A 26,571-nucleotide genomic window follows, 5' to 3' on the forward strand; every position below is an offset into this window, starting at 1 on the left:
GAGGAACATGATAGGCCTGCCTACTGTACCTGACAAATAAATGCAAAAATGTTTACATACCTGTAAGCAGGAAAACAAACAGGGTGAAACATGAAAGGCTGCTCATTTCTGTTCAGTCCTGTTTACTCAAGCCTCAGTGAATAAGTGTCCCTTTTACCATGTAATCCAACTGAGCAGAAGATATCGCTGGTTTGCAGACACACGCAGCTGGTATCATCTCTTACTGGGAGCTTTTGTTCTCGGCAGTTACAAATGGATTAGATTTCTCAGTAACCCTCCCTGTTACACTCACCATAAGTACTAGGTACTTATTACGTAAATACATGATAAGAATAGTAGATTACCAAGTAATTACAACTGTAACTAAGTAAGTATATACTTACTGAATTACTTAAAAACACCTTTGGTATTACTAATTAGTTTAAGCAACTATATTGTAGTACACTTTCTCAGAAACACCTTCTCTATTACCCATCAATTCCAGGAACAATTTGTGGGTAATGAAACTTTATATTAGCGGTAGCTCAAGATTAATTGTATACATCCTAGGATTCTAGATAACACTTTCCTATACATTAGCTTTTCTTACCTAGTAAGTGTTCATGGCTGTACCCACTTGGAAAGGGTTTATTAAAGTTAACATAGCCACATACTTTTCTTCTAGTTGTCGGGACAGTTGAGGGAATTGTGTGTGATGGATCGGCCCTGGTGTGATCCATCACACGACAAAACTTTAGGTCAAAACGTTCCGGCATTTTCAAAATTGCACTGATTGGGGGGCACTGCAATATTGGTTTAATTGTCTGTACCTCATGCACAATATATCGGACACAAAACTTAAAGGTGTTCAAAATTGTGTCACTTTCTTCACTGTAGAGCTTTACATTCCTCCAGTTCACCAGTAGAGCTGTTCTCCAATACACACTCAAGGGCCAAAGCAAGCTCAGACAGTTGAACCCAAAGAGTAATTAAAACACGTCTTATAGGCCTACGGATTTTCTTTACTATTCTTACCATCTTTTTACCTGGTAAATGCCTAGTACTTATGGGTGACTGTAAAAGCAAGGGTTACTAATTTCTGACAAATTAATAAGCACACCAAGCTCCACATTGCCTCATTCTTCACTCCAGGGAGGCATAGTAACACTGCAGCTATCATAGTCATACTGACTTTTTTGATGGCAATATGTAATTCTCCCCAAATGTTACCAAGATTTTGACATCAGCCTTCCCACAGGGACTTCGAAACACAGGTTTATGCACACTCTCTCTCCCTCTCTCTCTCACGCACACAATCCTGAAAACTATCAAAACTGTTTTCATAATGCAATGCCACCAGTGTTAGCCAACATCATTCCTGTTCCACTTGTCACTCCTGGTGCAGTACTACAAACTAACACAGTGGGTGTGTAAATATCATGCCAGCAGTTTTATAAATCTGACCTTCTCACAGTAGTTTGGTTCAATATTAAATCAGCAGGGGTGACATGGGGGTGCAGTGGTTAGAACTGTCGCCTCAGAGCAAGAATGTCCCTGGTTCAATTCCTGGCCCCGGCCCTCTCTCTGAGGAGGTTGCATGTTCTCCCCGTGTTTATGAGAGTCTCCCAAAGACATGCAAGTCAAGTGACTTGGAGACTCAAAATTGCCCTTAGGCATGAATGTGAGTGATTGTGTGTCTATGTGTATTAGCCCTGGTTCCCTGCCTTCCACCCAGTGCATACTGGGATAGGCTCCCGTGACCCTCAGTAGTAAGCAGGTAAAGAAAATTAATGATTCATTTACACAATCTAACTGTAAACAGTCTTCTATCTACAAATTTGTTTAGTTTGGGAGGATTTGTCCTTCCAGTGCTGTCATCCAGAGGAGGTTTCCAACACAGCTGGAAAGGTATAGTTTCCCCATCAATAATTTGTTTCATAGACTTAGTAAAGAAAAGCACTTTTTAGGAATTCAAATCAAAACAAAGCATCTAATGAACTACAGAAAGTAACAGAGGCACAAAATAGAGATTGGATGTATTAACGGGTGAAATGCCCCTTTAAGAAACCCCTCACAGACCTTCATTCGATGCGCTTGTGAGTACAATCCCATAGTATGCATATGGCTGACGTGATTGGCAGTGATATTAGCTGTTGAGCACCAGTGCGCTGCATTATGATGCATTTAGCACAACGGCTCCCCATGCTACATAAGAGATAAACCCTCAAGGCTGATAAACGAGTGCCAGGTTTTATGCTTGTATGAACAGCCTTGAGCCACAGGAATACATCACTCTAATCTATCTCCCACTTCAAACACCACCAATATGTTAATGCTGTCTAATCAATGTCAAGCCTTCACATTCCAACCATTCTGTACTAGAAGTGAACTGGTTCTTGCTTCCTCCCGGGCAATTTTCTGTTCTTTTAAGCTATGTTTTTCTCCCATACATTATTTGGTCTATAAGAAAAGGATTCAGGACACATATTTAGCTATTAAATATGAATGGTATTTGAGAAGAATAGCCAAATAAACATGGTAAAACAGACTGCACTTGCACCTCCATGCTCATATATTCATAGTAATTAACCATAGAAATTCACATGGGCGTATAAAAACAAGGGCAGCCAAGAACGCTGCTAATGTTTATGACCTTGTTTATGTAGATTAAGCAATTACGGGCAGAATCTTATTAAAATGAAATCAATCTTTTATTAGTATCTACGCAGGCTTAGCTATCTTGAAAAAAACATTTTCATATTATGTTTTAAATACTGAAGCATCTATGGGAATAGCGATTTTAATTTGATTTGATTGGATTTAGTTGATCATTGTAAAACTATTTACATGTAAACAATATAGTAATACACCTAATTAAAAAACAATCGAGTATAAAACACAAAAAAGTACAAGACTTATTTCCATTGTGGTCCTCTAGTTCAAGAAGGCCATGGGCATGAAGAAGTGTCATTCACTCCCTTATTGATTCATAACAGTAAAATAAACTCAACTAAAGCTGCCATTTCTGCAGCTATGATAGTGATATCAGTGAATCTGTGTCTTTTCTCAATAGGTTGGTGAGTGCCTGAGGCTACAACAGTCAAAAGACAAAAATCAGAAGACAGAGGAGAGCAAGATTGATAACAAGCAAGGAGATAATGACTCATGTTGTCACGAGGTCATGTGATTAGCTTCATGCAGGAGTGGAGGATCTCAAGACCGTGGAGTTCTCGAAGCTTGTTCACATGTCTGGAAATGAAGACAAAAAAGAAGTAAAAAAAAACAGACAAAAAAGCTCATGAAAGCAAACACAATGACAATGTCCTCAGCAGGCTGGCATTCAGTTGATCCGAGTCTCCTGTGAATTGTGAGCTTGGGAATTACAGACAGACAGAGTCTCGGCAGAGTCACAGCAGAGTCACAGCAGAGCTCTCTCTATAGTCTAGGAACTCTTTTCCTAGGAATAAAAGGCCATATTGAGACTAGTTTGTTGCTGCCATCTCACATTATTGAGGATACTAACACAGTGATTATACCCACATAACCTATCAGGGAGGTGCTATGGAAGATTGCCTACAGCAGCAAATCTTCATTGTTCACTTAAGTACTGTATGTGATGAAGTTTTATTTTATTCAACATGGAGTGCTGAAATAAAAATGCCCTCTTATTTGTTGCTTTCTGCCCTGCAGTGCTAAATAAAACCCTTCAATTCCAAACAAAAGCAAGATGGAAATAGTAATCTTAAGGTAAGGGGGCTGTATAATTTAGAATTTATGTACACCTACAGTATAGCCTTTGCAATTATGTTTTGAATAAGATATTAAGCACAAGCATATTTGAATTTGTCTTTGGAATTAGATTTTGAGTGTTTCAATGGCAGGGAAAGGCCAACTCCCGTGAAACTGCCTCCTAAAAACCTCCAGTGATCTCACTAATCCAGCCAGTCAGGCAAGTTTCCCCTTCCAGTCTGTCACACCTGTTTCATGTCAGTCTGGTGTGAGAATGTTAGGGAATGAGTCAGGATTATAACTAGGCTATATCATGGAACCTGTGAAGAAGGAAAAGTCAGTACATCAGAGCCATTAACACCAGAGTGTTAACTGGAGACAAACTGTAAAGCCTGCAGCACAATTTGTATTGTAATGGACGGGAAGTCCATACTTTTTTTTTTAACCTTTATTTATTCAGGGGAGTTTCACTGAGAGCAATGCTCTCTTTTTCAGGAACGCCCTGATCACATTCACACACATTCACACCTGGAAGCTGATCAGTACAACCACAGTCTAATCTGCTGGCCACTGAGCAGCTCCACTGGAGCGGTTGGGGTTAAGGGCTTTGCTCAAGGGCACCTCAGTGGTGGTAATGAGGGAGGGGCAAGCGCTGCTTTTCACTTTTACCGTCTGTGTCATTCCCAAGGTGCAACATGTTTGAATTCAGGAGTTTGTCTCCAATTAACGCTCTCTCATGCACACAGTTCTGACATATCTGACTTTTCTGTCTTTATAGGTTCTTTGACCGCTATGCTAGCTCAACATTCTTTCTTATGTGTATTGCTAAGCAGGGATTTAAGAACATCAGCATCTTGTCATGGTGATGTAAGGGCAATTTTTACATAGTTCCAGCCAACACTTTCAAGTTCAAGAGGAAAGGCTACACAATGGATAAATAGTGAAACACATATACTTCTACTCTGATTGGTTGGTGCTTCACTGCATCATCAGAGCGTGGAAAAAATTTGAAGCCAGCTGAACTTCAGTTTGTAGCTGCGCTCGCCCGGCACACGGCTAGATTTTACGTGCTGGCGTTTGTAGCTTCATGTCGCCGGCTTCCATTGAAAACAAATGACTTCCTGTTGCTTTGTAGCCGTAGTCTGAATGTACCATGGGAGCAGTCTTATATGGTGCGTTCAGACTGCAGGCTACAAAGCAACAGGAATTAATTATTTTTCAATGGAAGCTGGCGACACAAAGCTACAAACGCCAGAACCAAAGGACCAGGTGAAGCTGGAATACATGTTTCTCCAGGACAAGCAGCAGCACAATTTTGCCATATCAAATGCTAAATGAATGAGATACATTTATCCTTAGAAATGGCTTAATTTTATTTGTATCACTATCAGCAGAAAATTAACTCATCTATTCCAATTTCATGTGGTGGTTCTATTAGGAGATGCCCTTCTTATTTAGTCGAATACTGCAGTAATGGCAACAGTACAGCCTGGCCTAAATAACTAACTTACATACTAACTCTCTCTCTTTCTCTTTCCCTCTCTCTCTCTCTCTCTCTCTCTCACATGATAATAGCATTTTTTTCTGGGGTGAATCAAGGTAGGAACATAACAGAGGTGTATTAAGGGTGAGATGACCCTTTAAGGCTTTAAATCTGTGGTAAAAGCTTGTTTGATTCACCAGTGCTGTGTACAATTTCATTTACAATTTTCACACTTACTTTGTAGTGGGCATTTACTCCTAATTTCAACAACTTCGTCCCCAAATGTGTATTCTTAATCCAGTCAAAGTCTTAATTGCTTAGAGGAGAATAAATGTGTGAAAACCAGTGAAAAGAGAAGATTTTGACTGCAGATATACACTTCATTTATGAAAATGATGATTTTTTCTGTAGAATATGACAAAAAGCTATGAAATTTATATCTATAACACTGGACAGCAAGGTGGTGTAGTGAGTAGGGAGACCATCCTTTAACTGAAAGGCTCGGATTTAAGCCCCAGTGACAACAAGCATCTGTCCTGCTGGAGTGCCCTTGAGCAAGACACTGAATAGGAAGAGCTCAGCTGAGCCTGTTGTAGAGTACCACAAATAAACTCCACCTTTGGTACAGAATATATAGAAATGTGTTTTTGTTTTTAATATATCATTGAAAGTAGAGAAACCCACTGAAATGTGCTTTTTTTCACAGCAGTTTTTCATGAATCACAACTTTGACTGGGATTTGGCGGCAAGTGTAAAAATTGTACATGAAAGATTTTCCTACTGAAGCCGATTGACTCTTAAGCACTGGGTAGCCCTTCAAAAGCAGGTGCTTGATAAGCTTATCTCAACTTAATAGTGGCAGCCGTTCAGTTCAAAACTTAATTCAAAGCTGAAAATGTTTGTAAGAAAACACAAGTAATTGCTATATGCAAGCCCGAAGGAGCTGCTGCACTACTGTATATAATATGGGCCCTTTAGCAGTCATGAATTTGCCTTATATGGGAATAAGCCCTTTAGTCAGAGCCATAACATCCCCTCGACATCACATTAGCTCATTGTCAGTGTGGCTACCTGACAACCTGCTAGTGTATCAGTATACCTTCAGGCTAGATCCTAAATGTAATCAACAGCATGTGGCTCATAGAGTGAGGTGAGAAGGCACCTGGGCTCGGATCGACACAGTTTCCCCAGTGCGATAGCTGCATTCTGTTGCACAGCCGTCCTCTTGGCATTCCCTGCAGCGTGGCGCAGCAGTAGCGGCACAATATCCGTGCCCAGCAGGTTGCTGGCAATTCCCTCCAACTCAAGGCAGTGGCCCAGACATAGGGCTGCATTCCCTGACACCACCTCATCACAGCTGGAGCCCAGCAGACGGCGTAAAATGGAGAGTCCTGTGAAGAACAATGAATAGTAAACACGAAGAGAGTAACACTGTTCACACACACTCACAAACACACATGAACTAACATGGAATCAGTAAACATACACGCTTGCATGCACATATGCACATACACATACGCACACGCACACACACCTCATTTGCATATTAGGTCACTCCTCAACCAAATATTATTCAAGGATTAATGAAGCAGCTCATAAAAGTAATGGTGGTACGTCAATCATTTCTCACTTTTATCAGACTTCACCAGCTCTTCCCGTGCCAAGTGACTGGCAGCAGTGCACACTGTGAGGGTCTTAATGGCATACTTAGTGGTAGTCTGCCCTGCTCCCTGGATTGGAAGAGAGACACAAAAAACAATGACCTTACACAAGTACAATATATGCAAACACTAACTTTGTGACAGTCAAAAGATGCATGAAGCTTGTATTAGGATTTGGTATAACTGTTAAGAACGCATACACAAAAAGGTTCCAACCAAACCAAAAATGGTTTTAGTGATGCCTTCATCAGGTCGTTATGACATTGAATGCTATACAGGACCTTAGGTTACATGCAGTATCGCACTTGCAGGTGATCATAATGTGACTTCTATTTGCATGCAGAGACGCGTGCATTTTTCATTATTTCTTTCAGGAATTACGAGTTCAATAAAAGATGGTGATAAAAGTCATATTGGAGATATATTGGTATGACAAGGGTAAAAGATGATAAATATTTTATGAGTGTAGAGTGTTGGGGTAAACCGAGACAGGTTTGGCCATATGTATGTACCTTCAGCAGCCGGCGCATGGTTCTAACCACGCCCCCCTGGACGGCATGCTGAACGGCAGCAGGGGACTGCGGCAGGACAGTGCTCAGCACGCCTGTGGCTCTCTGGAGGACAGAGAAGAATGCTGGCATTAAAAGAGAATAGACAAAAAGTAGAGGGAGAGTAGCGGAGGGAAAAGACAGAATAGTGAAAGAGAGGGACAATAGCAGACGACCAAGAGACAACTGCTATGGGAGAGAGAGAGTTGGATGAGAAAGAAAATAAAGAAAATAGAGAAAGGAAAAATAGCTCCTATGGAGACAGAGGGAATGTGAGAGTGTGGTAGGAAAAAGGCAGAGAACAGGGGGAGAGAAAAAACTGCTATGTCATGAGACATGCAATCAGTGGGGGTTATGGAGTTTGTTAGCAGACAGAGAAAGCGTAGAGCGATGTCATGTTAGAGTCAACATAAAAATTGTAGTGAGCATTTCAAGGAGCGAGAGATGATAAAAGGGAAAAAGATAAGAAGAGAAAAAGTAGAAAGCAGAAGAAAAGAGGAAGAGGCCATGCAGGGGTTCTTGTTTTGCCTTGTTGGCAGGATCTACCACATAATGTATTATTTTTAACCTCCATTTTTTCATACATGCTGTTTTTTCCCATTTTTTATTTAGTTAAACACAATTTTTCTCACTAGCTAGGAAAGAACGCATTTCTCAAGTTGGCATTTTCTAACTATATTTCAGTGATAAAACATTACTTTTAAAGTAAATAGTTTGCCCCAAAATGAAAATTCGGTCATTAACTACTCACCCCGATGTCAGTCGAAACTCTACTGAAGTTCGTACAAAAAGCAAGCACCAAAAAAATATATATATAAAATGTCCATCAAATTTCTCCAAACAGCTTGTGCAGCGTTTTGTAGCCAAATGATTGCACTGTGCGTCGAAAAGTCCAATATTTATCTCATTATCTCCTATATTTTCCTCAAAGTCATTGCTTTGTTCTAGAACGTGCCAACAGTTGCGCGCCTGGTCATGCGCGAACCCTACAGATCTATGGCAGAAGTTAACTTCAATAGTTTGGAAGAAGGCTGTGACGGCACCATGGGGGCTAATCCGCTCTGTGATTGGTTTTCATAAAAAACCTTCAATGGAGTTTTGACTGATATAGGGGTAAGCAGTTAATGAATACATTTTCATTTTGGGGTGAATGGTTCCTTTGAGGCTACCCTTACTTCAAAAACATTGACACAGCAGTAAACTGATCAGTAAACTGATTATGCGAGGTTAAGAGGAGGAGAGAATGAAGAACATTTTTCCATGAAGAGGAGAGAAGAGAAGAGAAGAGAAGAGAGGAAGATAAGGGAAGAGATGAGAGGAGAAGGGAAGAGAAGGGAAGAGAAGAGAAAAGAGGAAGATAAGAGAGAAGAGAAGAGAAGAGAAGAGAAGAGAAGAGAAGAGAAGAGAATTGAGGAAATAAAAAGGACACTGACAGCATGCGGCAGGGAAGAGAAAGTGGCAGCCAGGGAGTGGGAGAGGGCTAAAACAGTCAGGAGACAGATGGGAAATGGAGGACTCTGAGGGCATTGCATAGACAGTGTGAAACTGCTATAACAGTTGTTAGCACAGACAACAGCACCTGGAGCTGGAGTTTTAATCAACTATAATGACACAGACAGGATCCTCTGAACAATATGGGTTGCTGTTCCCACCTTTTGGGGCACATTGCCAGTGAGTTTACAAGCACAAGGAAAGGCCCATTACTCAAGACAAATGTCTTTTATTTTCTCCTTGTTACCTAAAAGAATTGGGGTTTTTTTTGTGCTTTGTAGGCTGTGAACAAGTTTGAAAAACAAACAAGAAAAACTTTTTCAGCAAGCCTCTTCAACAACTGTAGACATCGCTAAATACTATAATTTTGTATACTTTTCTTGGTCTAACACTGTTCACAATATGAAATCTCAGTGGGAGTTATGATACAGTGAAGTAACTTTCATGTGCTGGGGTATGTAGTCCTTATACTCTGAGAATCCTGTGGCCTCCTGGGTACTGCACTCTAGTGCTACAGTGAAGGGAGTTCCTCCACTCACAGTTATGATTCCTCCATCACTATCACTCAGCAGGCCCAGACACAAACCACTGAGGGAAACAGCATGCTCCTACAAAAACCAGAGACAGAGAAGAGGCCAAACCAATTTTCACATACTTATCACATCCACATAGGTGAAATCACACATCAAGGTTCACACAAATGCCCCCTCTACTTCCGTTGTCCACTTGCTTTTAATCTTTCCTATATTCTCAACTACTGAATTTCAGTGTTGTGGAGTCTATCAATTTACAGACAAGCATTTGAACTCTTTAAAGATGCCAAAGATCCACTCAAGGATGGAATCATAGTTCAGGCCAACCTTGCCTAAGATATCACAGAACTAATGGGGTGCCTAATATTGACATAACTAGAGATGAGGCAGAAGTTTGTCTTTGCCACAGCCATAAAACACCCAGGTAGAATACAATTGTTAAATTGTTGTAATTGAGACTCCACACCAATCAAAATAACTTCAGTATCACACATCACCACCTGTCTTACCTGTATGGCTGGAGAGTTGATAGTGGACAGGTTGATGATCAGCCCAAGCATAGGATAATGGATCTCTTTGTATTCACATGCACTGCACTGCTTCTGCAATGACAACCAGCAAAGTCTACATTGAATAAAATTGCATCCAGTGAACATATGCACCAGCAAAACAATGTGAAAATATCCAAGACAAACTACTGTATGTCTGATGTCTGATGGTTGGTTTTATTTTCTGGCATTCAAACTCTTATTGAAGTGGGTTTTTTTTATTATTCTTTAGAAGCAGGTATTGTAGCATCAGAATTCAACACAAATACCAAGTGAACAGTACTCTTCTATACAAAAGGACAAGTCTGTAATCATGTTCACCATGGCGACCAGAAAGGCCTCCCAACATTCTGGATTGTCAGCCATGTTGTGGCGGATGACATCATCTCTAGCCAGACAGCCAATAGCTGATATCAGAGGTGGAAGGACATGCTGATTGGACCTGCTGATATTTCTCTGAAAAATGGAGTAAACACACACACACACACACACACATACATATGCATGCGCACGTGTACACACACACACATACATATATTAAGGTCCTGAAAGGTGATTCTACCGCTAAGTCTGGCATGATGTTTGACGATGACGCAATTTTTTATGCAAATATCTTACCAGTATTGTTGTAAAAGGGACACTGACAGATTCTGGCACCGCATCCCTTAGCTGCATGCAAAATCTGTAACAAAATATGAAAACATTCTACATGTAAGAGATATTAGATAATAACAGACAATGGTTGAAAGTCTTAAATATTCCATCATTAAACAAAAGTAGCACATACTGTATACTTTCTGTCAACATCCAGTGAGTAGCAAGGCTGATGGAGGACTAAAACACCATAGTACACCAGTATGGTATCTTTGCCTCCCAAACAAAATTATACTGATAGTATGGCAATATACTTGAGTGGTCAAATAGCATTGTCTTGCTTCTTCAACATTCGTCATTTTTATCTAATCACCAACAAATCTATCGTCTATGTTCGGAGAGTAAAACAAGAAATATCTCAAATACCAATCAGTTTTAGTTTGTGATGAAAAAATTGACGGTTCCATAGAAAGTATCCCTCACATCTGTTTCTCAAATAGTAGTGTTGTCTTTAGTGTTGTCCACTTTATTAAGTATACCTAGCTAGTACCTTTTGCTTCCAGCCTGAACTTTTTGAGGCATTTGATTCAACAAGATGCTGGAAATCTTCCACAGGGATCTTGGTCCATGCTGACCTGATAGTGTCATGCAGTTCCTGCAGCCCTAGTACATGCATTTGTATCAAGACTTGATTATTGAAACATCTTGTTCTCCGGTTTACCTAATGCTAGCATTATAAATCTTCAGCTCGTACAAAATGCTGCTGCCAATTCATGCCAGATGTGACTTCAAGCCAAGGTGCTTCTGCTATAGAATATAGAATATTACATGGGCTTACACCGTGCTATTTAACAGATCTCTTTGCACCATATATACCGCTACACGCCAAGTTGCTGGCTACTTATCTATCCCAGCAGTCAAAGAGAAAACTGCAGGCAGCAGAGCTTTTTCTTAATGTGTCTTCTTTCTTTGGAATGGTCTCCCTGCTGCGATTAGACAGGCAAATTCTATAGATGTCTTTAAATAGGCTAGGCCTATTTATTTTCCATTTTCCATTTTTTTTCCTTGTTCTCACTGAGGGTCTAAAGTTGGGCGGGGGGGGGGTCGTTTTCATGTATTGTTTCATAGTGAGCATTGTGAAACCCTTCGAGACTGTAATTGTGATTATAAGCTATACAACATTGGCCAATAGTATCTGTGCACCAATATATCTGTTTGGCACTAGAGGGTAGGCGGGCGGACATTAAAATTAGCTGAATTGTTAGCATGAAGAGCGAACCTGTCTAGGTCGTATTTCATGCTAATACATTCTAGTGAAGAAATTAACTGAGAGCTATGGACGGGAAAAAATGTATCTCCCTATTTCACTGCTTAACAGCTCGACTTATTTCCTGCTGCATTTGAGAGCCTGCCTTGTCCTTTCGTCTCCATTTTCATGAAGCACCAGAGAGGGAAACAGGTTGAGAAACGGAACAGCCTTTTGCTTTCAAGTGAGATTAACACTGGGATAGCACATGTTGATTTATTAAAGATGTCACACTCTGCATTTCTCAGAGGCCCTCTCCTGACGTGGGTGGATTTTAAAGCGTTTTCAATATATATGGATATGATGTATGTGAGGATAATAGGCTGTTCTATGGGTCATAGTCTGAATTCTGCAGAGTATCTGAAAATGATATGTATTTTCTCATGCAGAAATAGCATTCATCATTTTCTTTTGTGTGAGGATGAAAACTCTTGTGTAGTTGCTGGGCTGTGCATCTGTAGTACTTGTTTTCTGATGCAAAGTTCTCTAGAACAACCACCGCTGTGTTCTCCTGCTGCTGCTTTGGCTTTGAGATGCACTCCATGAGGTTCTTCATTAACCTTCAGATCCAGATTAAGTGCACAGTACATAGAGAGAAAGAGAAATGGAAAGAAAAGGAGAAAGAAGGAGAAAAAGATTTGCTAAAAATTATACACTCTCCATAGTGAACTGCATGTAAAATGAGATTGATAACTCAAGACAGGAAGACTATTTGTAGTGCAAATACAGGAAGCCACCGCATAACTTTAGCACATTAATGAATACAAAAATTTATTTCAATTCCAGCTCTACTCAAGGGGAGAGGGGTGGAATAGAATATGTGTTATTAATGATTTGCCTATTGAGAATATAAGCCAAAATTCCCTGTCATATTTCACTTTTTAATTTCCCTACCCACTATGTGCCTGGGTTTGGACCAGCAGAAATGCATTTTTAATCAAGCTGTGCTATTGCTCTCATCAATCGCAATATGATGACAACATGGAACAATTTCTTACATGTGCAAATTCAAGTTGTCAATGGCCAAACCTCTGCTGTGTGGCATCTGTGAGTACAAACACAGCAGTGCCAGGCATTCTGTCCGCACTGCAATGTGTTCTGATGTTACCAAGTAAACAATGGACTGGCTGGAGGCTGGGCATCTCATCAGCATCTTCTGGTTTTCATCTAAAAGCAAAAAATGTGGGCATGTGCAGAGAATGAGCTTACTGAACACAGAATACACTGTAGGTAGGAATATATTTTATTTCTATATGTTCCTGATAACCTGCTTACTGTAAGCACAAACTAGACTGTAAACACAACTATAACAACATCTAAGTTCCATTCACAGATTGACACTGCAGAGTCATATGCATTTTTGTGCATATGGCTTTTGGATAGCTTTTGGATAGCTTCGGATTTGTCACAGTTGGCACAAAGAGTTAATGTTTGTGAAATTTGATGTGTTGAAGCCCACATAGCTTGTGTGACTCAAAGACAAGTGAGGGCTTAACAAGAGGAGGCTTCAGCACCACCGTGACAATAACAGCACAAAGCCATTATTGAATATGTTCAGTATTTCAAGCATTATTTCTCTTTTTTCCTGCCAATTCAATGAGAACAAATTGCTGTGTGAAGAAAGAGAGAAAATTAAGTGTACCTCAAGCACCAACATACCATTTCCATTGCAAATCACCCTCCATAATTTCAGAACGGACATACACAACTCCTGGGCGTACGGTTCCCTCGTTTTCTGCAACAGGCAACTGTAGCGAAAACAAACTAGGTATTCTTAATTGCTCTTCAAATGCGGAAAAAAGGAAAATGCAGTTTGGACACAGGGTTAACAATGGTAAAAATGGTAATGGTAAAAATGCATTAAAATCTCAAAACAAATAATGGAAACACAATAAAACCAATAAAAACACATGGCATAAAACACAATATAACACATAACAAATTGCCACAATATATACCTGGACAGACAGGGAGTCAATAACTCAGTATTGTGCAAAAAAGGTAATTCATCAGTACAAAATGCAAAATTCCTACACAAGCACAAGGTACCATATCATTTAATGTGCAAATTAAGCAATCTTGCTGCTGTGAGTCCCTGATTCTTTTACTCTTAAATGTAGGCTCTCTAAAGCAGCGCCCAGAGCGCATCAGCTCAAACTGCCCTTTAACAGGGTGACCAAGGCAGGTGAGAATGGCACTGGTCTTCCTCACAAAATACCTGTCATAGATTTCAGTTAGTTGTGCCTGGCTCACACCAGTAACCTTACTGGCTATTGCAAATTTCTTTGCAAGAACCTCAACAACTTTCCGGACACTTTGTTCCAACTTGAATAATGACAGTGCCAACACCGAGGAACATGCGGAGTGTGAAGAGTGCGGTAAGTTAATAATACCCATACTAATCTGACATGTGGGAGTCATAATTGTGTCTTGTCGTACAAAACTTCCCCTCTTTCTGGGACAAAGCATGGGGCCTTTGCTCATTCCATGGCTCATCTCAATCTCCAGTGTGATAATGTTTTCCTTTTTGGGCCATCATTTACTAAGACAAACAACCAAGGGAGGGGAGGGTGATCTCTCTCTAGGCTGGGCCATCTTTGTCTCTGTACGCCCCTGTCACTGGGTCCATCTGTCAAAGCCCCACTGAGGGCTGTCAGCTGCCTCTCCCTCTGGTCTCCTTACCTCCTCACCGTGTCATTGCTGCTGATGATACTGAAGCCATTGTTCAGTCTGAACAGGGTCTGGCCAGTACCTGTTAGGAGAGAACACTAGATAATGTAAGAACACAGAGAACCATATATCATCGCCAGGCAGCCTCCAGGTTTTACAGAAGCACAACGTCTCTCTCTCTCCTAGATCAGCCTGGCTTGTGCACTGGTTCACGGTCAAGGGCATGAGAGAGTAGAATAAATAAAACACATTTGGAATGAGTAGGTGAGTGAGGAATGGTCTATTTTCCTCAAATAATGAGTTGGAGTAAACAGACAGTAGAGCAGAGCAGAGAGGGAGTACTTTGAGGGGAGAAAGCCTGTAATGTCAGCCCTGCCGAGATCCTTTCAGTTGTGAGTTATGTAACTTTTGCCCTTTTCCATTGAATGGCACTGTGAGACAGGCATTATATCATCTGATAATACACTTTTATTCATCCAAATGAAGAAAAAGGAGAGGCTGGACGAGAAATGTTTGTCTTTTTTGCAAAGGACAGCCGGTGCAAAGGAATATGGTGTATTAGAAATAGCAATACAAGCTAAAAGAGGGACAGAGAGTTAACATTACACTAACAAAGATTCTTGAGAGTTTTATGGCTTACTGAGAGTGACAAGCTATACTAGACCTGTATAAGAGCAGTGATGGGTCGGGCATGTCATAACTAATACAGGTATTCAGTTGAAATGTTACAAAATAAATACTCCTCTGAGGATGCTGTTAACCTTGATAAATTGTGCTGTTAGGCCCTTTCTACAAAACTCAGAAATGTGTCTTTTCTGCCTTTTGGCTCGAGCCAAAAAGAGATACTTTAACAGCGCAGAGTTTCAAAGTCAAATTGTTGGGTCAAGAGTATTCACAGGAGGGTGTATCAGCAGCTGACAGAAGAGAGGTGAACAACTTGATGGAGAGCACTTGCTGTCTGCAATCCAAGGTTATTAACACCCCACCTGTCCCTTCCAAAGAGGACCTGATAAACAAATGGCCATTCCTCTTCATCCAGAAGTACTTTTGATTTCCTCACCAATATTCCTTTTTTTGGCCAATGATGATTTTGTTTAGCTTTTTTCTGCTTATTGCCATTTTCATGCACATGCTGGATGAAAAGTCATGTGCATTGATCTTGAAATGTACTATTAAAGATGTGCAGTGTTGTGTTTGTTTCTTACAGGTGACTGGTGTAGCAGCTGATGGAGAAAGGACACACGTCCTACGGCCCTTGATTGATAATACTAATATGCACAAGGTTGCAATGAGTTGCTGTGTTACAATAAGAAAAAAAGAATGTGTTGACTTTGTAGACAAAGCACACACATGTATGTGTATGTGTCTATGTTTGTATATAAGGTGGCGTAATTCCACCTTAACTGAACTTATGTTAATTTCTAAATATCAACTTTACTTGCTCACACTCACCCACTGTCTTTTCTCTCATATTTTTCCTTTTTAGTTTCTATTATATGCTGTTGCACCAAGGCTGTCATTCATGGTTTCAAACACAAGCATCTTGTTTGAGCCAGAGAAAAGGATTTTTGAAATGTAACCAGACATTTAGATGTTTTAGACATTGCTTAAGTATTGGCTGCTTGCGCTAATATGTTCCAAAGTGATATAAACAAGCTGTTCTTTTTTTTGTTTTTTTTTATTGCTTTCCTTAATGATTTAGATGTAAAAAAAAAAATAGGAGAGAGGGACCATCACAATTTTCAATTTCTTTCTGTTTTGTTTGTAATAAACATGTTTTTCATACAAAATATTTTTCCTTTTTCATGTATTTGCTTTGTGAATTGAGGATTCAGCAGCAATGTGGTAGCAACTACTGATATTACAAATTTCAGAAACCTGCTCCATTTCTGACTTACAATAATGTTCTATAAACTACATTTGCAATAAAAGTAAGGTGAATTTCAGGTGGCATACTGAAAAATACAATGCAATACCAGAAACATTTCAGCGTTCACAGTATTATCCTGTAATTTTCATTTACAATAAAGTTAATTTCCAGTACAGTATTTGTAACAAATCACACAGTAGCATACTAGTACTATGCTAGTTTTTAAGCAGTAATGGTCCTGTATGTTTTTTTTTACAGTAATATTACATTTGTTAATATTGTAGATAACACATAAGAAGAAAACATGTTTCGATCAAACTACAATTCACTAAGTAGGAGAGAGTGCTTCAATAACCAACCATCTACAAGGAATGCTGAGCCAAAAATCTGTGCCAGTTAATAAAAAAGGAACAGAAAAAACCTAGCACATTCCACAAATTAAGGCAAAGATAACAACATGTTTTGGCACAAACAGGCAAACATTTTGTTTCAGTGCATTTGCCAAAATAAATTGAAGTCCAAAGGCAAGTGCTCTATGGCCTTTGCTTGAGGCAGGTGCTACCTTTTACTCTTTTTTGGCTGGGCCAGCAGCCAAAGAAGTTGGTTTGTCACAGAGTTGAACAAGTTGAATATGTTAAGCATTGTGAAACACACATGTGCCAGCAAAGACCTGTGATGCCTCTAAGTTTGGCTCATCCAGCGGAGGCATGAGGTGTTGCTTTATCACTGGTAATGCTGCCTGAAATGGCAAGGGTCATCTGGCTACATTACCTTTGCATAAAAGTTTGTTTGTTTGCTTTGTTTGTGTAGTCTTATCAATTTGCCAATAATGCTGGCATTGCATAAAATAAATAGTTTGTCAGTGATATGTGGTAAACCATAGTATTATGGTATTATCCATGTTTTGTTAGTGCAGCTTGCTGTCTTTAGCTAGTTTAGAGATACCAGAAGTGGAATGGAGGTATTTATTTAACTTCTTGTGTCAAATTACCCTACAAGGTCCAATTGAAGCGAAGACTTGCTCGCACCAGTAGTTCACCTATTGATAACATTATCTAATGTTAGCAATCAGCTACTTGTTGTTGATGTTATATTTATCTCCAAACAAACTAAAGGCCCTATTTTCGTGAATAAAGGAGCAAGCGCTGGCACTGGAGCAAGTTCAAGAGTGATGTACTAATCCACAAATGGTGACTACAGAGGACTTCAGGCTACGCCTTCATAAATCTACAGGACCATCAGACAGGCAGCACCATTCACCAGCCACCTAATCTAAACGTTACAGGGTGTGTCACTGGGGTTAGCAAATGGGCACCTCGCATCACAGATGTTTCACTGAATTAGGCCAACGACAGCTCCAGAAGGCTCAACAGTGATTCTGGCATCCCACAAACACACCCCCTGCACACACACGCACTCCCCTCCCCACTCCACCCCACCCCCAACCCACTCTCAACACCATTAACATGACTCAGTAATTTCTAAATTTACTATTGATTTCAAAAACAGTAAGTTAATGGGACAGCCAACATTTCTGGCTTGGAACAGCCCACTCAGCAGTTCAGCAACTGAATTACATCAACAATTATAGGCTTAAGGGACGGCTGATTCTGCTAGATCAGAAACTCAATTCGATCAGCACACAATTATACTGAGAATAGTATATCACTCATACGGCTACCATATATATAATATATTATATATAATAGATTTCCATAAATTCTTTTTTTTTTTCATATGTATTAGTCTGCATATTTTGGATCCCAGCTGATATCTTTTCTTTCAGCCAGAGTAATCACACTGCCAACAAGCATTGCTACAGTGAAACAAATTGTTACTTTTGAGTCTCATGGTTAGGCATAGATTGTCTATATAGCAGAATAGGAAAAATTGTCTAAACTAGAAATACTATCCTTCACCCAAGTCAGGTGTGCTTATGGAGCATGGCCCTCTATCATAATGGTAAGCACAGGAGCTGTAAGTCACTACAGAGAAGGGGACTCTCCTTGAGAAGAGGCTGTAGTCCTTGCTAGTGTGAAGGTGCAACATGTAGCACAAAAGAAACTATGATATTTGGTTTGATTAGGACCTACACTATATCGGTAGCACTAGGCAGCTCTCAACACTAACACTTCTAAGCCTATACAGACATTGACCATCTGTCTCTGTGTTAACCTTAGCATAGGGGTAAGCTTAGCTAGAAGGAGAAGACCATCTCCCCAGTGGACATGGCTTGGGCTCACTTTAAATATTTATTATTGTATTTCCTTGTCCTCCAGGCGGTACTGAGGTTTTGCTCTCTCTCTGTGGCTCTATAGACTGGATTGGAAATTTGCTCACTGTGACAAGCAAATGGAGCATGAAGAGAAATCAATGGTGGACAGCATCAGGTCTCCCTTCTCTTCCATTTTCACAGGTATTACAAATTGACAGTTACCCACAACAAACATTTGGTTTTCGCAGCCATGCTTCATCTGATGCCATGTCCTAGGAAGTCCATTGCAGGCACTTAAGTATTAACAAAGAGGTTGACTTGAAAGACAACTACAGCTGAATCATGAATATGACCTAGAATTGCCTAAGGTGGCGAAGATTTTTCTCTTTTCCTCCCTCATGCCCTCTTTACCTACCTGGCCTAAAGGAGCTTCTATTGCTATCATTTTGGCCATAGAACCAGGAGATGGGTGAACTAGTGAAGCAAGTTATTGAGTAAGGACGCACAAAGAGGATAAAAGAGAGAGAGAAGGGGGGGGCATCTCCATATAGAGTACTCACAGTCAGTAATGGCTTGTGACAGAAGCTCCAACCCTCCACAGTAGTAGAGGGGGATCTGTTCGGGCCTTGACAGCTTCTCTAGCAGCTGGGGCACTGTTGTGGCCTTCTCCTCTCCCTTGTCAAACTCTTCCCTCGCACTCCTCTCCTGGCTCTCTCTCTCCTCTTCCAAATCCACCTGGGTCAGGTATTCTGTGAGGAGAAAATGAAAAGAGATGAAAGAGGGGAAATGAGAAAACAGAACCTGATCTGAGAGAAAAATGGTTCCAGAGCAGCTGAGCGTATAACTATAGTTGTACTCCCACAGAGTAGGGCAATCTGAAAGCGAACAGCCACCTCGAGATGACTCCCTCCCTTTCCCCAACACACCCAGAGAGGAGGAGAACAGTGTGGTAGCACTGTTTCCAATGTATTCAAAGTGTAATGCTACAATATATACAACAAATGGTCTTTGCAAAGCTGTGTACATGAGACAGTGATAGACGCAAAGTAAGGGAGTGGTTTTAGGTTCTTCCTGACCACAGCCCACACTGCTCGTCTAAACCAGAGAACTAAGGATCGTTCTCTAACTTTTCATACAGCTTCCATTAGTCTCTCTCAGCTATTACAACACTGGACCCATATGCATCCAACTTCAAATCTGTAAATACACTGACAACAAAAATCTGGGCAAATTCTTTGCAATGGTACTATTCCTTGTAAACAAAAACTAACCTTTCCAATACTGAACACAATCACACTAGGAAGGAGAAGAAATGTCTTTATTGGCTGGGCAACAGCAGGATGACATCAAGCTTTAGTTTCTTATAGTAGCTTTGCAACTAAATGGGTTGCTCACGGGGGGAAGGCAGTGGGGACCACATCACCCTGCCAGGCTGAGTAAGAACTGTATTGTGGTAGAGGAGGAAAAGGAATCAGCCAAACTGAGGGCTATGGAGAACCTTTCCTCTGTGCTTTGGATGAGGTTGATATACAATAGTAGTATTCTTAACAATGTTTGAATGATTTCATGGAATAATAATGAAAATGACCCTCTAAATTTCCCGCTTAATTTCCAAAAAGCATAAATATATTCCAAAAACCACTTGAGATGGTGTGAAATGATACAGCCCTAATGAGGGCAACGCCCACAAAATGACTGGAATAAATATGAATTTTCCTTACCCAACCTCTGAAAAAAATTATTCTTTACCTTTGACCATCTTCTCCCTTCCAGGTTCAATTTCCACTATCGTTTCATAGCAGTTTCTGGACTGAAAAAGAGAGGTTTTTGGTACATCACTCTGGTAATATGATAGGTTGATGTGCTTCACTGATCTCTTCCGGAACCATGGAAATCAATACGATTCTGGCCTCACCAAAATACGATCTCAGCACAAAAGAGTGTCAGCAACAAATCGGAAACCATGATGGGAAATAAATTGTGCACTTTGCAATATTTGTATCAAAGAGAATGTTGACCAGATATCAATATGTTTAAATAAGCTTATTTTCCAATGAATGGATTGAAATCGCTGTACAGCAGATTTTACAGAAGCTTGCTGCGAGCTCGCATTACTAAGGATCAATAACAGGCCTGCAGAGATATGCAACCATACTGATCCTAAGAATTACTAAAAAACCTTACCAACTTTGCTCTGAATTGCAGGTCAGAAAAATTGCCTTAATTCAGCAGCAAGTTTCTAGTTATAGTTATAGTTATAGTTAGATAAGATGCTGAGCAGGAGCTATGTATATACAAAAGCGACGTGTAAAAAATCAAAGAAGCGTGATTAGATGTAATGAGGGGTAAATATGCTCACCTTGTTATAGTTCTTCAGTGCCATATATGCTTTGCCCATGTGAAGGTAAGCCTTGATGCACTTCTCATTGCACTGACAGAGAGAGAATGAGCAGGAGAGTGCATGGGTTAAAGCACTTCAACAGCAGCACATCTACATAATGGTGGTTTAATGTTTCCGCACTGTTAAACACTGGTACAGTGAAATTGAAAATACTCATTCTGAACTTGAAGAGTTTATATAGTATAGTATAGGCCTAGTTTATATAGTATGTGTTATTGAGATGTGATTACACAAAATGAAATAAAACAAACAACAGTTGTTTTATAGAGCATATTTATCATCCAAAACTAGGGCTGGACAGCTAGAACTTGTACTTGGCTTGAGTAACCAGGAACAAACAGACCTCTAGAAAGAGACCATTTAGAAAAAAACTACCAAATTAGGATGAACCCATAAACATTATTCATTTTGTACACTTTTTCAAACAGAATGTTCTCTTCAGAGTGCTGCACTGCTCATGACCTGCACCCTGCACCTATTACTGTTCCTGGCTGAGTGATGCGCTGCACAGAACATAGCCTAGTGTTAAGACATCCAACCCATTTTCCTACTAAACCTATGATCCTCTGGGCTCCCAGGACCACAAAGAATGGCGCCTGAGATGACACCATGACGAATGAGGTAGCAACCGGCTGACCCCCAGTTCCAAGTCCGGCCTTACCTTCAGGGCCCATTCACAGTCACTGATGGCCTCCTTGTACTTTCCCAGCTTGATATAGGCCTAGGTAGAGTTAAATGGTGGACAGATGGTAACTAGGCAGCAAAAGCATACAGTAAATAAATGTGACCTCAGAAAGTAAAACAGTAGTGTAAGATTGCTGTGGCCACAGATAGTGTAGTGCAGGCTTTGCAGAAACTGGGCCCTTGGAATGAAACCGAATGAATCTAAGATGACTGTAATTACATCTGATCATCATTATTTTGAAATTAAAATCTATAGCCAACAACCTTCAGGCTGCACAGAGGCCCCTGTGGAAGCCCGGGTCCCATTACTGGGCTGTAGTTGCCTTTGACAAGCTCAGAGCTAAGAGCTAAGAGCAGCTTTATTTCTGTTCCTCTGAGGAACAAAACATTGCTTTGGCACTTCTGCCATGTATTTTAGAGGTTGGGGTCAACATCAATGGGGTCCTCAATATGGGTTCAACTGCCAAAAAAAGGTTGTGAGCGCTCATGTGTTTTACTCCACTGCCTCTGAAGTCGCTCTCACTCACTTTTACACTCTGTGGCCTGGGTCTGGGTTCAAATCCCTTCTTCAAACCTACAATTCCTCCCTCTGTCTCCCATATTCCACGTCTTCATTACAAAGCCAACATTTAAAAAACAAAGGTATAGGATGAAAACATTTACTTGTGCCCGGTTGGTGTACAACGGCTGCATGTCACGTAGTTCAGCCAATCCATCACTGTAATACTTCACAGCAGTTTCATAGTCTTCTTGGGTATAAGCTGCATTCCCCTTGACTTTGAGCGCTGCAGCAATATATGAAAGAACAGCATGTAAAACAACAGCTGGCCCTACAGTGCAGCAAGTACAGCTGAATGCGATGGCCTCCAAAGTTCACCCACCAATTGCCTTTTCCTCTTTTTCTCTCCTCCTTTGTCTCCTGTCTTCAGCATCTCTCTCCATAATCTTCATGAAATTCTCTAGTAAAAACAAAACAAAACCCATAAGCACGAATGCTAGAACAGAATAGGAGTGAACTGTAAAGACATTAGTCAAAATATTTTCTATACAATTACGGCGATATTTCACATCCATATCATTTCAGGGATACAGTTTTTTCCTTCATTACCAATAACTGAAATCCAATCATCAAAATAACATCATCAAAATTGCTGTTTGAGTTGTATAAAAAAAAATATTGTTGGGGTCTAGATTGCAGCAATTTATGTATTAGAAGTGTCATTTTCAGACTACGTTTTGAAAGTGAAAATGAAAGTTTTCAAGTCAATGTTGCTGATCCCCACAGGGCAGTTAGTGATTGTTTATGCTAAAAAAAGAAAATGTTCTCCCAAAGACAGACATTGCTTTAAGTCCAATATAGTAAATGTCAGTTCAAGGTAGAGTCAGCATTGGTATCAAAAATCAGTGTGCAATGACCGTGGAGTTAAAAGTAATTTGAAACCGTTTCGCTATCTCCTGTGCCTCAAGCACAAATTATTTTCTACTCCGCTTATGGTGAATAGAATGCATCACTAATAACATTCGACTTCAACATTAACGGTTTCCCACAAAGACGTGTAAAAGTTTGCTAATTTGCTTCTCTATTGTCATAGTGAAATTGATGATAGTTTTACTCAAAGAAGAATTCTAGGTGTTAATTTGATGATAATTTGTTTGACAAGTGTCCTAGCAGTGCAAGCAGTGCTGGGGTGGAATAGGGTGATATGCATGATTGGAGTGAGTGAAACCCCAGTACACCACCTGTTAACACTGTGCTGTGGTAGCACAGTGTTCTTTTAATTAACTAAAACAGCTGAACAAAATATTTAATTCATGCATTGGCTAGCCACTACAGATAGAAAGTCACCGGCTACTTCCTGGTAGTGAATGAACTGCGCACCAACTTAGAGCTCGCTCATGCTTGTGTGACTCCTACCATACTGCCTGGTGTATGAGCGCATACGTATTTCCCTCTGCAGGCATATGTGCGGCCTAAACAATGCATACTGTAGTTCCCCTAGGCATTACAAATAAACAAACCAATAAACACACAGAACCCGGGTCTTATTGAGCAAATAAAAAAGTAGATCTGGTTCATTAAACTGGAATGAAAATGTACCTCCAAACACCACAGTACCTTGTCAGTGATAACACTCAATTTCACTCAGTAATCACAAGTAATTAATTTGTGTTTTTTCCTCCACTTTTGCCTCCAGTCTCCTGAACCATATTGGATCCAGATAAAGTGCTGTGATACATCAGCAATGATTGTTGCCCTGTAAGATTACAAGTAGCTAAGCTACCAGGTGCAAAGTGGGAAAAGCCAAAACCAATAAAAATCTATTAAATTTTAATAGGAACTAAGTTGTTTCCTGTCATAGAGGGGCATATTTGGAAGCCAACTTCTGGTCTCTGAAAAACAAAATAATTTGGAAATAAAAACAGCCAGAACATAGCCTTGATGGGCCAGGCAAGGGAGCTAATCCAATGGACAATGTGCATATAGTTGACAGTTTCTTGGTTTGCACTCTGAATTGGCACTCCGAACACCAGAGCAAAATTCTGGCAACAACCTAAGGTACCGGTATTCATAGATTCAGAGTAATGTCAAAAAAATTCCCATTCATGTATTCAGACCAACACCCCCACGGGAAAGTGTAACAGAGCATTCAAATGTTCAAAACTTTTTCATGTCATAGGTCCGCCATCGGAATCTGTCCCTAAATCTCTCTAAAATGATTTGTTCTCTTCCCATGGCACCAAAGGGCTCTCTTTCTGAAACAGAGCATCAGACTGCATATGCAAAACACCCAAAAACAGAAAATACTGTTCTCTCTGTTCTCCTTGGTGAGGTTTCAAGCTGAATGAAATCCTATGAACAAACTTTTAGTGACCAAATCTCACAACATGCTATTTCTACTGAACAACAGTCTGAAATAGTGGAGGAATGATAGAGTCAAAACATAACATTTGTTTTTCCCTTTAACAGAAAAGGCTGCAAGACACATCTCGTACTGGTGGATCGGTCAGAAACACTGAATGACATAATCTACAAAATCACCTCAGCTGACAGAAAAGTAAAAGTGGCCAATGAGTTTCACATTTCACATTTACCAGATACTGGTTACTTTGCACTGTGAATGAAAGAAACCTTTTCTGCCTTGCTCAGCAGGATATTTAAGTCTACTTAAACACTTTTTTTTTATTAATTGTAAAGGACAGCCAGAGGGAGATCTTCTTTCAAATTTGCTCACCTGGACTTACACTTGAAGTATTCTGTGGACTCTGTAAAACAAGGAGAGGAATTAAAAAGACTGATAAGGGACTAGATAAGATATGTACATACATATTCTTTGCTATGTGATTACATTCAAATTCAGTGTACATACCATAACAGACAGTACACATTTACCTGCTATTAGCATGGATTGCACAAATCTACGACAGTACACAGTAAGAAGGGACTTGATATAGGAGAGAATCCTTAAAACAAGGAGTTGTGTGTGTGTGTGTGTGTGTGTGTGTGTGTGTGTGTGTGTGTGTGTGTGTGTGTGTGTGTTTAATGTGTAATGTGTGGGCTACAGCCTTTGTGTGAATGTCTTTACCAGTGACGAAGGCTGTGGTGGAGGATTTGTGTTGATTGTTGTCCTGTTGATTTTTGTCCTGCATGGCTCATCTACGTCCAAGGCAGAAATATAGTGATCAGCCTTCTCAACTGCTTTCTGCTGGGCATCAGCGTCAGAGGATTTTAGTTCCTTCACCAGTTCACCTGGGGGAGAGAGAGAGAGAGAGAGAGAGAGAGAGAGAGAGAGAGAGAGAGAGAGAGAGAGAGAGAGAGAGAGAGAAAGAGAACGAACGTCTCACTGCTGGTAGAATTTAAATAGAATAACAGCCAGTTAGGCTAAATAATTCACGTTTTTATTACAGTAGCCGATAGCAGCTCCCAATTTCACATGTTGTCCGTGGTTAGAGTCTTCTATGGTTTCTGACTTTGGAAAAGCCATAAAAGCGTTGTCTTGTCCATGTACATAAAATTGATTGGACTGTCTGGACCATTACGAAATCTCGAGTAGTACTTCCCTTTCAGTTATATGTTAAGACTAGTACATGAGTTAACCTTGTTAGCTAACCCAGCTAGACAGTTAGCGTTAATGTAGTATGTGCCAGTATTGCCAGAAAACTTTTACTGCCGCGTCTTCGAACTTCAGCTTGTCTAACTGTGTGTAACGTTCACTTAACAGGCCGTTTTATCTCTACGCTAACGTTATTCACCTTCATTCTGGCACGGAGTGATAAGCTCCATCTATTACTCACTTATTTTGTCAACTTTCTTCACAAAACTTTCGAAGTCTTCAAGCTGGTCCATCATGCCGCTTTCTTCCACAGGGCAGCTTTTATTAGTGGCTAAGCTAACTTTACTCTTTCTTGAAGTTATTTAACTTTCGCCTCATAAGTCTCTGCGTTTTGAGTAACCATAGTAACTTGCTGCCTTCATGATCCTCGTAAGCTCCTACTTCGTACTTCCGAGCTCTGAAAATATGCAGACCGCCTGCGGGAGTGCAGCGCTCGTCGCGTATTAAAGTAGCCTACTCCCGGTCGAAAATAATAATGAAAGGATCAATGGAATAAAAGTAGTTGGGGAATATTAAAATGGACATCAATTACCCAAACGTTGGCTTACATCACTTTAACGGTTACCATAAATTGTTAACACGTAGCCTATTCCATGTCCTTCGTCATTGTAACTACACTAATTTACACGCTGCATTTCGGGTATCTTAAAAAATATGACTTCCCACCGTGTAGGCTACCCAAGGAGGTTTTATACCACTGTGTTAGGTCGTGCATGTACCTTCTAGTCCTAATGAGGATCTTTACGA

At 40.3% G+C, this 26,571-nt stretch overlaps 1 protein-coding gene across 1 annotated transcript; it reads right to left on the reverse strand.

Moving 5' to 3' along the window:
* Positions 1-2,758: 2,758 nt before the first annotated feature.
* On the reverse strand, positions 2,759-26,136 carry ttc12 (tetratricopeptide repeat domain 12). Its single transcript, XM_071900700.2, has 21 exons — positions 26,006-26,136; positions 25,297-25,460; positions 24,946-24,976; positions 22,594-22,671; positions 22,376-22,497; positions 21,690-21,749; positions 20,987-21,058; positions 20,377-20,437; positions 19,188-19,376; positions 14,555-14,624; positions 13,532-13,620; positions 12,871-13,039; positions 12,337-12,432; positions 10,591-10,654; positions 10,294-10,428; positions 9,934-10,026; positions 9,431-9,499; positions 7,365-7,466; positions 6,822-6,921; positions 6,354-6,582; positions 2,759-3,228 (listed from the first exon to the last, which is right to left on the reverse strand). Exons 1-21 carry the CDS (start codon positions 26,058-26,060, stop codon positions 3,159-3,161), a joined length of 2,118 nt encoding a protein of 705 aa, XP_071756801.2. The 5' UTR covers positions 26,061-26,136; the 3' UTR covers positions 2,759-3,158.
* Between the last annotated feature and the right edge of the window lie 435 nt (positions 26,137-26,571).

This window comes from Centroberyx gerrardi, chromosome 6 (genome assembly GCF_048128805.1).
Source record: "Centroberyx gerrardi isolate f3 chromosome 6, fCenGer3.hap1.cur.20231027, whole genome shotgun sequence".
In the NCBI taxonomy this organism is placed as follows: domain Eukaryota; kingdom Metazoa; phylum Chordata; class Actinopteri; order Beryciformes; family Berycidae; genus Centroberyx; species Centroberyx gerrardi.